General features: G+C 37.5%; 1 protein-coding gene across 4 annotated transcripts in view; it reads left to right on the top strand.

Annotated features, from left to right (window-relative positions):
* LOC120852631 (AP-3 complex subunit sigma-1) overlaps positions 1-13,328 on the top strand; it is a 72,173-nt gene that overhangs the window by 38,871 nt on the left and 19,974 nt on the right. For all 4 annotated transcript variants that reach the window (XR_005718600.1, XM_040225968.1, XM_040225970.1 and 1 more), the window contains exon 4: positions 4,623-4,694. Coding sequence is in view for 3 of the 4 variants with exons in the window: in XM_040225968.1 (XP_040081902.1) it covers positions 4,623-4,694 (72 nt within the window). In the remaining variant the exon portion in view is untranslated. The remainder of the gene's footprint in view (positions 1-4,622; positions 4,695-13,328) is intronic.

The raw sequence follows: 13,328 nt of genomic DNA, 5'->3' as shown, positions 1-13,328 counted from the left end.
TAGTTCTTCACCTTTGTCTGCCATTCATCCCATCTCCTTTGTACCTTGATCCTTTGAAGAGTACTAGCCAGTTATTTCGCAGAGGATTCCTCAGTTTGGATTTGATGTTTCTTAATGGTTAAATTTGGGTTATATATTTTTGAATATCACAAGTAATGTTATGTCCTTCTCAAATGCATCATATCAGGATATGCATAATGTCATTCTGTCCCATTACTTGTGATAAAGTGCTTGCCAGGTTCACCTGCGTAAACTTCTCTTGCCCCTTTGTGCTTAGAATTATCTTATGGAGAATAATTTTGATAGTATATACATAATATTTTTTTGAATCATAATTTGGTCATTAGTTTTTAGCATCTTTTGATGATTCCTGCCTGAATTATTGTGGTGTTTGCCAAATGGTGATTTTTTTCATGATTTTTCTATTTATTAGTTGGTATTCTGTAAGGAAAAGCTAAGATTTTTATTCATTTTATTTTAAGTCAGTGCTCAAAATACCAATTGTAGGGACTTCCCTGGTGGTCCAGTGGTTAAGAATTTGCCTTCCAAAGCAGGGGTTACCGATTTGATACCGTACTATTGCCTGGAAAATCCCATGAACAGGGGAGCCTGGTAGGCTACAGTCCATGGGGTCGCAAAGAGTCGGACACGACTGAGCAATTTCACTTCACTTCACTTCAGGGAACTGAAAAGATCCCACATACTGCAAGACAGCTAGGCCCGTGGGCCACAACTAAGTCCTGACGCAGCCAAATAAGTAAATACATATTTTGAAAAATACCAGTTGTGTCCGACTCTTTGCAACCCCATGGGCTGTAGCTGCCAGGTTCCTCTGTCCACGGGACTCTCCAGGGCAGGAATACTGTAGTGGGTTGCCATTTCCTCCTCCAGCAGATCTTCCCAACCCAGGATCAAACCTGCGTTTTGTATCCTCCATTTCCTGCATTGCAGGTGGATTCTTTACCACTGTGTGCTATTATCATCATTAGCCCTTAAATTTTTTTCATTTTTATTTTAAAAAATAGAAATTAATCACACAGTAAGAATCACTGAGTTCTTTAAGAATTCTTAAAGAATCATTATGACATGAATACAGAAAACAGCCCTTTCATCAACTCAGTTTTTTCATATTGAAGTCAAGAATTTAATTTGTTTCAATTAACTGCTACATGGTAAATGCACAATAAATGTCTCATTTTTACTGATAGAAAAAATATCTGTAATCATTGGCACGTTAGTATCTAGCTCAGGTTTACTGGAAGTCCACTCCAGAATCCAGTCATATGCTGACTCAAGTGCTATTTACGTACTTTAAACGTCGTACTTTCTATAGTCTGGATCTTATGTGCAACTGTATTCATAGTTGTTCTTCAAGGGTAATTGGTCAGATTTTAAGTTCAGTCTGTCTTCCCTAGCTTTGTTAGTACATTTTTATTGATGTCTTTTGATTCTTTATTTGTGCTAAGCCAATGTTTCTGTAGAACATCTCGCTGCTGACTAAACAAAATTATTATTTTTTTGATCTCAGCATATTTTTAAACTTATGCCCTCTATTCTTGGGTTTAAGGCATTTCTTGTCTTATGTCAGTTTAACATTTATGTACTTTATTTAATATTATAGATTAGAAACAGTAGGATTGGTTGCTCCTGAAATTTAGCAGAAGTCTGTAAGCCCAGAAATTCTTTATATTTTTATCTAGTCTAAAGAAATACCAGTCTATGTCTGATGCAGGATATGACACGCTTGGGGCTGACGCGCGGGGATGACCCAGAGAGATGTTGTGGGGAGGGGGGTGGGAGGGGGGTTCATGTTTGGGAACGCATGTACACCTGTGGTGGATTCATGTCAATCTGTGCCAAAACCAATACAGAATTGTAAAGTAAAAATTAAAAATAAATAAATAAATTTAAAAAATAAAAAAAATAAAGAAGGGCCTGCCAAATCAGTGATATTGCTTAGGGAAATTTTCATGACATTTATTTTATCTAGTGCACATTTTTATTTCTGCATCTAAATATCATATTTTAATCCTTGCTAACATATATTGAATACTTTTTTTGGTGAGGTACTGTTCTAAGCCCTTTATACTTATTCTTTTAATCATTAAAACAACTCTGTGGCATAGGCACCATTATTATGCCCAAATGAGGCTTGGAGTTAAATAACTTGCCCTAGTTTTCATTGTTAGAGGCTAAGCTGTAATTTTAGTAGCCTACTAAGTACTCTTAGGTACTAAGCTTGTGATAGATTCCTGTGACCCAGGCATTATTGTTATTGTTCAGTTACCTAGTCGTGTCCCACTCTTTGCGACCCCATGGACTGCAGCACGCCAGGCCTCTCTCTCCCTCACCATGTTCCTAAATTTGCCCAAGTTCGTGTCCACAGCATCAGTGATGCCATCCAGCCATCTCATCCTCTGACACTCTCTTCGCCTTCTGCCCTCAATCTTTCCTAGCATCAGAGACTTTTCCAATGAGTCAACAGTTTGCATCAGATGACCAAATTACTGGAGCTTCAGCTTTAGCATCAGTCCTTTCAATGAATATTCAGTGTTGATTTCCCTTAAGATTGACTGGTTTGATCTCCTTGCTGTCCATGAGACTCTCAGGAGTCTTCTCCGGAACCATAGTTTGAAAGCATCATTTCTTTGGCTCTCCGTCTTCTTTACTGTCCAGCTGTTACAACTGTTTGTGATTACTGGGAAAACCATAGCCTTGACTATACAGACCTTTGTCTGCAGAGTAACGTCTCTGCTTTCAGGACACTGTCTAGGTTTGTCATAGCTTTCCTACCAAGAAGTAGATGTGTTCTGATTTCATGGCTACAGTCAACATCTGCTGTGATTTTAGAGCCCAAGAAATACAGACCCAGGCATATAACTTTGTAATTAAAGAGAGAGGAGACCCAAGGAAGTTTTGTTGTTAGAAGGGCACTGATAAGGGAGACTCAGTTTACTATTACGTGAATGTGGCATTTTTCTGAATATCTTTATGTTTATATTTATTTTTAGAAAGCTATAAGTATTAAAATGCAGGAAAACCTAAAAAATTATTCTTAGTAAATTAAAAGTAATTTTTCTTCCACCAGCCTTTGAATTTCTAAGGCCAGAGATTAATGAGTAGCTACTTAGAAGATAACAGTTACCTTGAAATTGACTTTAAACTTTTATCATTAAAAATGAAATACAAGAGGGTGCCATTTACCATGCCACTTCTGGTTTTTTACTTTTTATCTTTCTCTTTGTGAAATACAATGCAGCAACAACTGTATTATTTTTTGACTATTCCCAAAGCCTATTAATTTGTTTTTTTTTTAATTTCTTAATTTCTGTTTGTAGATTATTAGTTCTGTATTGACCTTATCCATGTAACAGATTGGTAGTATGTACCTGCCTTGGGGCTTTCGATTCTAATTATAAGTAATTCTTGCTAACCTGAAAGTTAAGAGTTTTCTGAAGCAGGTTTTTAAGTTTTCAACTAAACTTAGCATTTGAACACCTCAAATCTTAAAAATTCTTTTCCTAAGTTAAGAGCATGTACTTATAATGATATTTTGCAAGGCACTTTAAAAAAAATTATTTACATTTTTCATAGGTGGTATTACTCTGGTTTAAATACTGACAACTTTTTTTCTAACTTCCAAAGTTTTGGCAATCACATAATTTCCTTTCTTTTATATCAGTGTTTATTAGCAGAATTGGAATTTTCTATTTTTGTTTTAACTTGTAATCATCATATATGTTAAACAACCAGATAAATAGTAGTGGCTTTGGCTAGTAGATGTGTTTTGGGCAGTGGTAGGTGCTCTATTAGGGGTCAGTCACATAGGCAGATGATACCTCTGTGACTGAACTACTTAAGCTTCAGAACCTGAGAGAAAAAAATGTGTTCATCGTAAATCACATTGTCAGCATAACCTGTCTGGTCACGCTGGTACAGTGTGGCCCAGGTTCTCAGGCATGCAGAAACACTCTTATCAGACAGAACCTTCCAAGGGCTCAGAGTTGGGTTCCCAGGAACTAGTCAGAGAGTAGTCTGTAAGCAGTCCATTTTGGGGAATGGGTAGGGTTGAACAAGCCAGGCTTACTGGGTTACCCTTTTCCCATACAAGGTCATACAAGGAATTCTGGCCAGAGTTTGAGTCCAGGTCAGTCTGATTCTAAAAGCCTGTGCTCTGTCCGTGAGTTTGAATTTTAATGATCTTTTATCCTGCTTTGCTAATTAAGAACTGCTGTCTCTGTTAGATGTGGTTGAGACTTGGACCGTGCCTGTCCAGCTTGACAGACGCTTATGACAGGCTTTCTTTTTTCCTCATGTGAAGAAAGGGAGCCTGATTTGAGTATTTGTCAGTAGTTTTGTAAGTAATGGTGCTAACAATTTCTGGTTCTTAATAATTTTCAGTGAAGTTTATTTTGGTTATTACCATATTGAAAATTAGTTTAGAAGAGTAGTCTATAATTATTCTGTTTGTACTTAATACAGTTTTCAATTTAAAAAAGAGAAATGTGATAGTGGAGTTAGACATCTTAGTTCTCAGTTACAGATTGTCTGCCTTGTAGGTAATAGATTTGAATGAACTTGTATAGTTCTCAAAAGCTTTTAACCTTGTTTCTTTTCTTTAGGTATTTGTGGAAACATTAGACAAGTGTTTTGAAAACGTCTGTGAACTGGATTTAATTTTCCATGTAGACAAGGTACAGCTTCTATGTTATCAAATTTTCTAAGCTTTTTATCTTAGAAAAATGTTAATTTGTATTTGTCAAAGTAAAAATAAATTTAGTGAATAATCCTATTTTTAATCCTTTATTCAGTTAATTAGTTGTGTTTACTATTAGCCAGGCACTGTTTAGTGAAGAAGCTTAAGACCCTGACCTAGAGGAATTCACATCTAGAGGATGAGATGGGAATGGAGGAAATTACATTTAAACTGGATTTTTTTTTTTTTTTAAAGAAAAAAAGGTTAAAGGGTTCATAGATATTTCACAGACAGAAAAGGAGAGGATGACTCTACAGGCAGAGATATAAAATACATGCTTTTTGTGAGGGGAAGATTTGATATTGATCATGAAACCTAATTCTAAAGTACCTTTACTTCCATGGATTTGGGATTTCATTCTGAACCAATTTAATTTCTTAAAACAAGTGTTTTTTGGCATTGTTGTTGCTTTGTTTGTTCATTTTTGGGGGGGGACAAAACAAAATAATTTTCTACTTTAAGGATGGTGGATTGGTAGGTGAGAGAGTAAAGACAAGGAAATAAATTAGAAGTGTACTGCGGTAGTCCAGGAAGAAATGAACTAAGGCAGTAGAGTTGAGATGAAAGAAGGTAAAACTGATAGGACTTGATGGTCTATTGAAAGGAGGTGAGAGCAAGAAAGAATGACTGAATTCTTTAGCCTGAATGACTGAATTCTTCAGTGTTACTGGCTGTTCGAGATAGGGAATTTAAGAGAGATTCCACTTCTACTATACATGGATTTTTTTCTCTGTTAAGTTGATAAAATGTAACATTGTTCTGAATGGCTAAATCATTGAATAAAATTGTTGGGAAATAATATGAAAATTTTAACAAAAAATTGTGATTTTTAAAAGTCAGCTTCATTGAAATGTAATTCACATACATAAAATTCAGCAGCTTTAAGCATACATTTTACTAAGTTTTGGCAAATGCATACCACAATCAAGACATAACAAAAAGAATGCATTTTATTATTTGTGAACATAGAAGAATACATTTACCATTAGCCAGTCCTTTCGGTCACATTTCTCATCTACTCAGTGATTTAATTTCATATATTGACTCATTTTGCACAAAGAACTTAAGCTTGATATTTTTAAGAGAATCCTTTTTAGTTTTCTGTTGCTTTTTTCTATTATCTATCTTATACTATTTGCACTTACAAAGACAGCTGTTATTTTTAGGCCTTAGGGTTCACAGTATTCTAAAGTATGTTTTGGTACATGGTTAAAATGTTTAAAATTCTATTTTTAAAGTGACTGCTCAAAGATCATTAGCTTATGTAGCAATTTTTTGAGAAAATCAAGGATTCTATTATAAAATGTTGCAGTAAGAGTAAAGTTGTTGCATTTGTAACAGAAAAATTTTCCTTAATGGAAAAATTAAACTCTACCTATATATATACCTTCCATACATGACACACAGTGTTTTTAAAACTTCTATTTTACATTAATATACATTCATTTTAGAAAAATCAGAAAAAAAAATAAGAAAATAAATAGAAGCCATCTCAATTTCAGAGATTGTCTAGTATTGAAAGATAAATTGAGGCACATTAAACATTTTAAGTTTATTTGCATAAAAATGGATTCAGATTGGTCAACACCAAGCCAGAAGTGGTTATGAGCACTCCACTGATGCAAGCTAAATGAAAGACGTTTATAGAGAAGCAGCAGAAGCAAAGCAAGGGAATTATCTGATGAAAGTGAAAAAGTGAAAGTTGCTTGAAAGTAAAAGTGGCTGTTGCGTGAAAGTGAAAGTTGCTCAGTTGTATCCAACTCTTTGTGACCCCGTGGACTATATAGTCCATGGAATTCTCCAGGCCAGAATACTGGAGTGGGTAGCCTTTGCCTTCTCCAGTGGGTCTTTCCAACCCAGGGATCGAATCCAGGTCTCCCGCACTGCAGGCCGGTTCTTTACCAACTGAGCTCTCAGGGAAGCCCTGGCTGTTGCTTAAGCAGTTACATTATTTGGGAAAGCCAGGTTGGCTGTGTATGTTGGTTGTTCTCAGGTTTTCATTTCTTAACCTTGAGGCATTTCAGGCTTAGGTTTTACTTTGCTCATGCAGACTGTTAATATATTAGAACTACCCTGGTCTAATCACCTCCTTGTTTAATTGACACTAGTGTTAGCATTTTAGAGTATGTGTATTTCTAGATTTTGGGGTACAATTAAATACACAAGCAAATATGTCTGTATAGGATCATATATATAGTGTGCATAGCCTGTTCATATCACACAACCATATATCACTGTTTTGGAACCCTGCCAAAATTAGCTGTGCCTCTTCTTTATGGCCTCAAATCTTGTTTTAATTTTTCTTCAATGCAATGAGAACAAAGCTTCAGTTTAACAGAGGTTACAGACCAGTCAGATAGACATTTCTTGTCCCTGTTAGTTGTTGTTGATGTTCAGCTGCTAAGTCATGTCCAACTCTTTGTAGCCCCATGAACTACAGCACTCCAGGCTCCTCTGTCCTCCACTGTCTCCCGAAATTTGCCCAAACTCATGTCCATTGAATCAGTGATGCCATCCAACCATCTCATCCTCTGCCGCCCCCTTCTCCTTTTGTTTACAGTCTTTCCCAGCATCAGGGTCTTTTTTTGTCCCTATACTCTCTATCTAAAACAGTGCTAGTCTTTTTTTACCCCTTCTGTGAAAATAGCCTTGTTTTCAGCTTCCAAGCAACCCTGGACCTTCTAGCAGTCAGCGATCTCCTAAATATCTTAGCTCATTTCTTCTTAGGGGTAAATACGGTTTTCTGCACAACCTTCTGAGTGCTGTTAGACCACACTTTGGTAAAGGAAAGAAGGAAGTTGTAAAGAATACCCCTTCCGTTATCAGTCAAGATGGATTAGTTTATGCTACAGTAACAAATAGCATTCAGTTCGGTTCATTTCAGTCGCTCAGTCGTGTCCGACTCTTTGCAACCCCATGAATCGCAGCACGCCAGGCCTCCCTGTCCATCACCGTCTCCCGGAGTTCACTCAGACTCATGTCCATCGAGTCCGTGATGCCATCCAGCCATCTCATCCTCGGTCGTCCCCTTCTTCTCCTGCCCCCAATCCCTCCCAGCATCAGAGTCTTTTCCAATGAGTCAACTCTTCGCATGAGGTGTTCAAAGTACTGGAGCTTCAGCTTTAGCATCATTCCTTCCAAAGAAATCCCAGGGCTGATCTCCTTCAGAATGGACTGGTTGGATCTCCTTGCAGTCCAAGGGACCCTCAAGAGTCTTCTCCAATACCACAGTTCAAACACATCAATTCTTCGGCACTCAGCCTTCTTCACAGTCCAACTCTCACATCCATACATGACCACTGGAAAAACCATAGCCTTGACTAGACAGACCTTAGTTGGCAAAGTAATGTCTCTGCTTTTGAATATACTATCTAGGTTGGTCATAACTTTTCTTACAAGGAGTAAGTGTCTTTTAATTTCATGGCTGCAGTCACCATCTGCAGTGATTTTGGAGCCCAAAAAAATAAAGTCTGACACTGTCTCTACTGTTTCCCCATCTATTTCCCATGAAGTAATGGGACCAGATGCCATGATCTTCATTTTCTGAATGTTGAGCTTTAAGCCAACTTTTTCACTCTCCTCTTTCACTTTCATCAAGAGGCTCTTTAGTTCCTCTTCACTTTCTGCCATAAGGGTGGTGTCATCTGCATATCTGAGGTTATTGATATTTCTCCCAGCAATCTTGATTCCAGCTTGTGTTTCTTCCAGTCCAGCATTTCTCATGATGTCCTCTGCATATAAGTTAAATAAGCAGGGTGACAATATACAGCCTTGACGTACTCCTTTTCCTATTTGGAACTGATCTGTTGTTCCATGTCCTGTTCTAACTGTTGCTTCCTGACCTGCATACAGGTTTCTCAAGAGGCAGGTCAGGTGGTCTGGTATTCCCATCTCTTTCAGAATTTTCCATAGTTTATTGTGATCCGCACAGTAAAGGCTTTGGCATAGTCAATAAAACAGAAATAGATGTTTTTCTGGAACTCTCTTGCTTTTTTGATGATCCAGCAGATATTGGCAATTTGATCTCTGGTTCCTCTGCCTTTTCTAAAACCAGCTTGAACATCCGGGAGTTCACGGTTCACGTATTGCTGATTTGTTAACAAATAGTAACAAACGGATTATTTCTAATTCATGCAGTATGTTTATCTTGTCCTACATGCTATCTCTTTGGGATCCATGGTAACAAAGCTGATAATATCTGGAAAATCATCAGTTTTTATGTTAAAGAGAAATGAGTTTTCACGGGTAAATTTTTCTGCTTTTTTGCCAATGTTATACCGGTACAAATTTGGATCACTAACTTTCTAATCTCCAATACAATAATGTCCATGTGGCCTACTAACCAACCCCTAAGCCATTGTCTTTTCCTTTATTGTGATTGTTGTTGAGCTTCTCATTACCAGCCTTTAAGTAACAGTTTCTTTATCAGTCACATAAGCTAATATTTGTAGTCACCCTGAAGAATGGAATAGTACCCCCAACCCAAAATTTATTTGGATGTAGAGACTGAAAATACCACACGTACACCAAGAAGGTCTGATATGAGACGTTTTATCAGTCACATAATCAGCATTTGGGGGAGAACAAGAAGAGTGACTATCTTGGGGTTTTATGTGGTTGGGGCTGGAATGAGGGTTTCCACATGTAGCTCAGGTCTTGCATAGTTTGAATTTCCTGGCAGTGTAAAGGAAGGAGCACATGGACTTTCTTATCAGTTCTGCCAGATGTGGGCAGGAGAGGAAGGAAGAACAGTGGGGCTTGCAAGCTGTCAGCAGGCAGACATCAAAAATAGAGTCAAACTCTTTATTACAATTCAGTTATGTTACAGTTGTAAGATCTGAAATATGAGTAACTTGGTTTATTTCTTACTTACATGGCCATTGTGGGTTTACTGGGAAGGTCTGCTTATTTGCTCAGTTGTGTTACCTGCCCATTTCCTGCACACCCTGGCTCTAATTGGGCAGCCCCAGGTTGTTGCTAATACTGCAACACACCATCAAATCCCAGGGCAAAGATGATAGAGCTAAAGATTTATAAAGAGCTTGGTTTGGAGCATATATGACTTTGACATTGACAGCTATAATGTGCTTTATTTTTCCCTGCTTCTTCCCCCACCCCCCCAAAAACATGATCAGAGTAAGGGATATCTAATTGGAGGCCTCAGTATCTTTCCTACCGTTCAGGCCAGGAGAATGAAGAATTAAGAGCTGAGGTGGTTTCCTCTAGCCCACTCTTGCTTAAAGAGTTTGATAGCCAGTCCTTAAACCACAGGACATAGGGTAAGAGTCTCCTTTACCTTCCACCAACGGAAGAAATGAAACTTTAAGAGATCTCAGCAACCACACCTAAGTACCAGTGAGTAAGCAGAGAAAAAATATATATATATATAGAAATAGTATGTTATAAAAAAATAGGAAACTAACATATGATGCAATTTTATTAACTAAAATACAGATTTTGCTCAAATTTCACAAAATCTTATACTGATGTCCATTGCTTGTTTTCTTTCTTTTTAAAAAAAGCCATCTCAACAAGAGAAATGAAAAATAGGCTGAACAATCAGTACATATGCTCCATGAGAAAGTATATGTAACTACTAGAGGAGTTAGTGGAATTTCTGGAAAAGGAAAAAAATGTCAAAATTAACATTTTCAGGGGATAAATTTAAACAGACATATCTGAGTAAATAGAAAGGTAGAACACATTATCCATATTGTAGCATAAAAAGTCAAGAAAGACTGAAAATGTTATTTGTGGTTAATGTTATATGTTCGTGGTTAAAAGTTATATGTGGTTAATATTAACTGCATACTTATAGAACCAGTTGATTCCTCAGCAAAGACTTTCTTCAGGTTCATGACATTATCAGGTGAAAGTTTTTATTTATATAGGACTTTGGTATGTCAGCTATCCTCCTGAAGAATAATTACACAAAAATTTAATGTATTTTTAGGTTTAATGAAGTTCTAATAAATATATTTTGAGAGATAAAAAGATTAAAATGGAAACATAGTTTACAGGTCAAGGAAAATGGAACAAGAAATGTCTAATATAGAAGAGAGAAAGACTGAGGCATATTCAGCAATTTTAAAAATGTATTAATTATTATTAGTATATTATAGTATATTAAAGTATGTTGTCAAATCAAATCCCTTATGATTATACAATGGAAGTGAGAAATAGATTTAAGGGACTAGATCTGATAGACAGAGTGCCTGATGAACTATGGACCAAGCTTCGTGATATTGTACAGGAGACAGGGATCAAGACCATCTCCAAGAAAAAGAAATGCAAAAAAGCAAAATGGCTGTCTGAGGAGGCCTTACAAATAGCTGTGAAAAGAAGAGAAGCAAAAAGCAAAGGAGAAAAGGAAGATATACCCATTTAAATGCAGAGTTCCAAAGAATAACAAGGAGAGATTAGAAAGCCTTCCTCAGTGATCAATGCAAAGAAAGAGAGGAAAACAATAGAATAGGAAAGACTAGAGATCTCTTCAAGAAAATTAGAGATACCAAGAGAACATTTCATGCAAAGATGGGATCAATAAAGGACAGAAATGGACCTAACAGAAGCAGAAGATATTAAGAGGTGGCAAGAATACACAGAAGAACTGTATGAAAAAAGATCTTCATGACTGAGATAATCACGATGGTATGATCACTCACCTAGAGCCAGACATCCTGGAATGTGAAGTCAAGTGGGCCTTAGGAAGCATCACTACAAACAAAGCTAGTGGAGATGATGGAATTCCAGTTGAGCTATTTCAAATCCTAAAAGATGATGCTGTGAAAGTGCTATACTCAATATGTCAGCAAATTTGAAAACTCAGCAGTGGTCACAGGACTGGAAAAGGTCAATTTTAATTCCATACAAAAGAATGCTCAAACTACCACACAATTGCACTCCATCTCACAGGCTAGAAAAGTAATGCTCAAAATTCTCCAAGCCAGGCTTCAGCAATATGTGAACTGTGAAATTCCAGATGTTCAAGCTGGTTTTAGAAAAGGCAGAGGAACCAGAGATCAAATTGCCAACATCCACTGGATCATCAAAAAAGCAAGAGAGTTCCAGAAAAACATCTATTTCTGCTTTATTGACTACACCAGAGCCTTTGACTGTGTGGATCACAATAAACTGTGGAAAATTCTGAAAGAGATGGGAATACCAGACCACCTGACCTGCCTCTTGAGAAACCTGTATGCAGGTCAGGAAGCAACAGTTAGAACTGGACATGGAACAACAGACTGGTTCCAAATAGGAAAAGGAGTACATCAAGGCTGTATATTGTCACCCTGCTTATTTAACTTCTATGCAGAGTACATCATGAGAAACGCTGGGCTGGATGAAGCAAAAGCTGGAATCAAGATTGCTGGGAGAAATATCAGTAACCTCATATATGCAGATGACACCACCCTTATGGCAGAAAGTGGAGAAGAACTAAAGAGCCTCTTGATGAAAGTGAAAGAGGAGAGTGAAAAAGTTGGCTTAAAGCTCAACACTCAGAAGACAAAGATCATGGCATCCGGTCCCATCACTTCATGGGAAATAGATGGGGAAACAGTGTCAGACTTTATGTTTTTGGGCTCCAAAATCACTGCAGATGGTGACTGCAGCCATGAAATTAAAAGACGCTTACTCCTTGGAAGAAAAGTTATGACCAACCTAGACAGCATATTAAAAAGCAGAGACATTACTTTGTCAACAAAGGTCCATCTAGTCAAGGCTATGGTTTTTCCAGTGGTCATGTATGGATGTGAGAGTTGGACTGTAAAGAAAGCTGAGCACAGAAGAACTGATGCTTTTGAACTGTGTTGTTGAAAAAGACTCTTGAGAGTCCCTTGGACTGCAAGGAGATCCAACCAGTCCATCCTAAAAGAAATCAGTCCTGGGTGTTCATTGGAAGGACTGATGTTGAAGCTGAAGTGAAGTTGCTCAGTCCTGTCTGACTCTTTGTGACCCCATGGACTGTAGCCTACCAGGCTCCTCCATCCCTGGGATTCTCCAGGCAGGAATACTGGAGTGGGTTGCCATTTCCTTCTACTCCAATATTTTGGCCACCTGATGCAAAGAGCTGACTCATTTGAAAAGACCCTGATGTTGGGAAAGATTGAAGTCAGGAGGAGAAGGGGATGACAGAGGATGAGATGGTGAGATGGTATCACCAACTCAATGGATATGTGTTTGGGTAAACTCCGGGAGTTGGTGATGGACAGGGAGGCCTGGCATGCTACGATTCATGGGGTCACAAAGAATGGGATATGACTGAGCGACTGAACTGAAAGTATGTTGTATGCTTTCCCTTTCCATTTTGTCTTGAAAATTTTATCAAAATTTTGATGGACTAGCAAAATATACTCTTAATTCCTTTCAAAATCATTTTCAAAGTTGTCATAGTTTAGACTTTTCTTTCATGATGTAATATTAAAGAACAGAGAAGTTTATGTGGAGATTGTGCTCTGGAGCAGCAGAACCTGCTCAGTTGCATCAATCTCAATGTTAAACACATACCTATAGAACCAGGTACTTCCTTAGCAAATAAGCAAGTACTTTCTTATGTCAGGTTAATGACATT

Source organism: Oryx dammah, unplaced genomic scaffold (assembly GCF_014754425.2).
Source record: "Oryx dammah isolate SB20612 unplaced genomic scaffold, SCBI_Odam_1.1 HiC_scaffold_26, whole genome shotgun sequence".
NCBI lineage: Eukaryota > Metazoa > Chordata > Mammalia > Artiodactyla > Bovidae > Oryx > Oryx dammah.
Note: the sequence above shows the minus strand (reverse complement) of the source record. Positions and strands in the feature narration are given on the sequence as shown.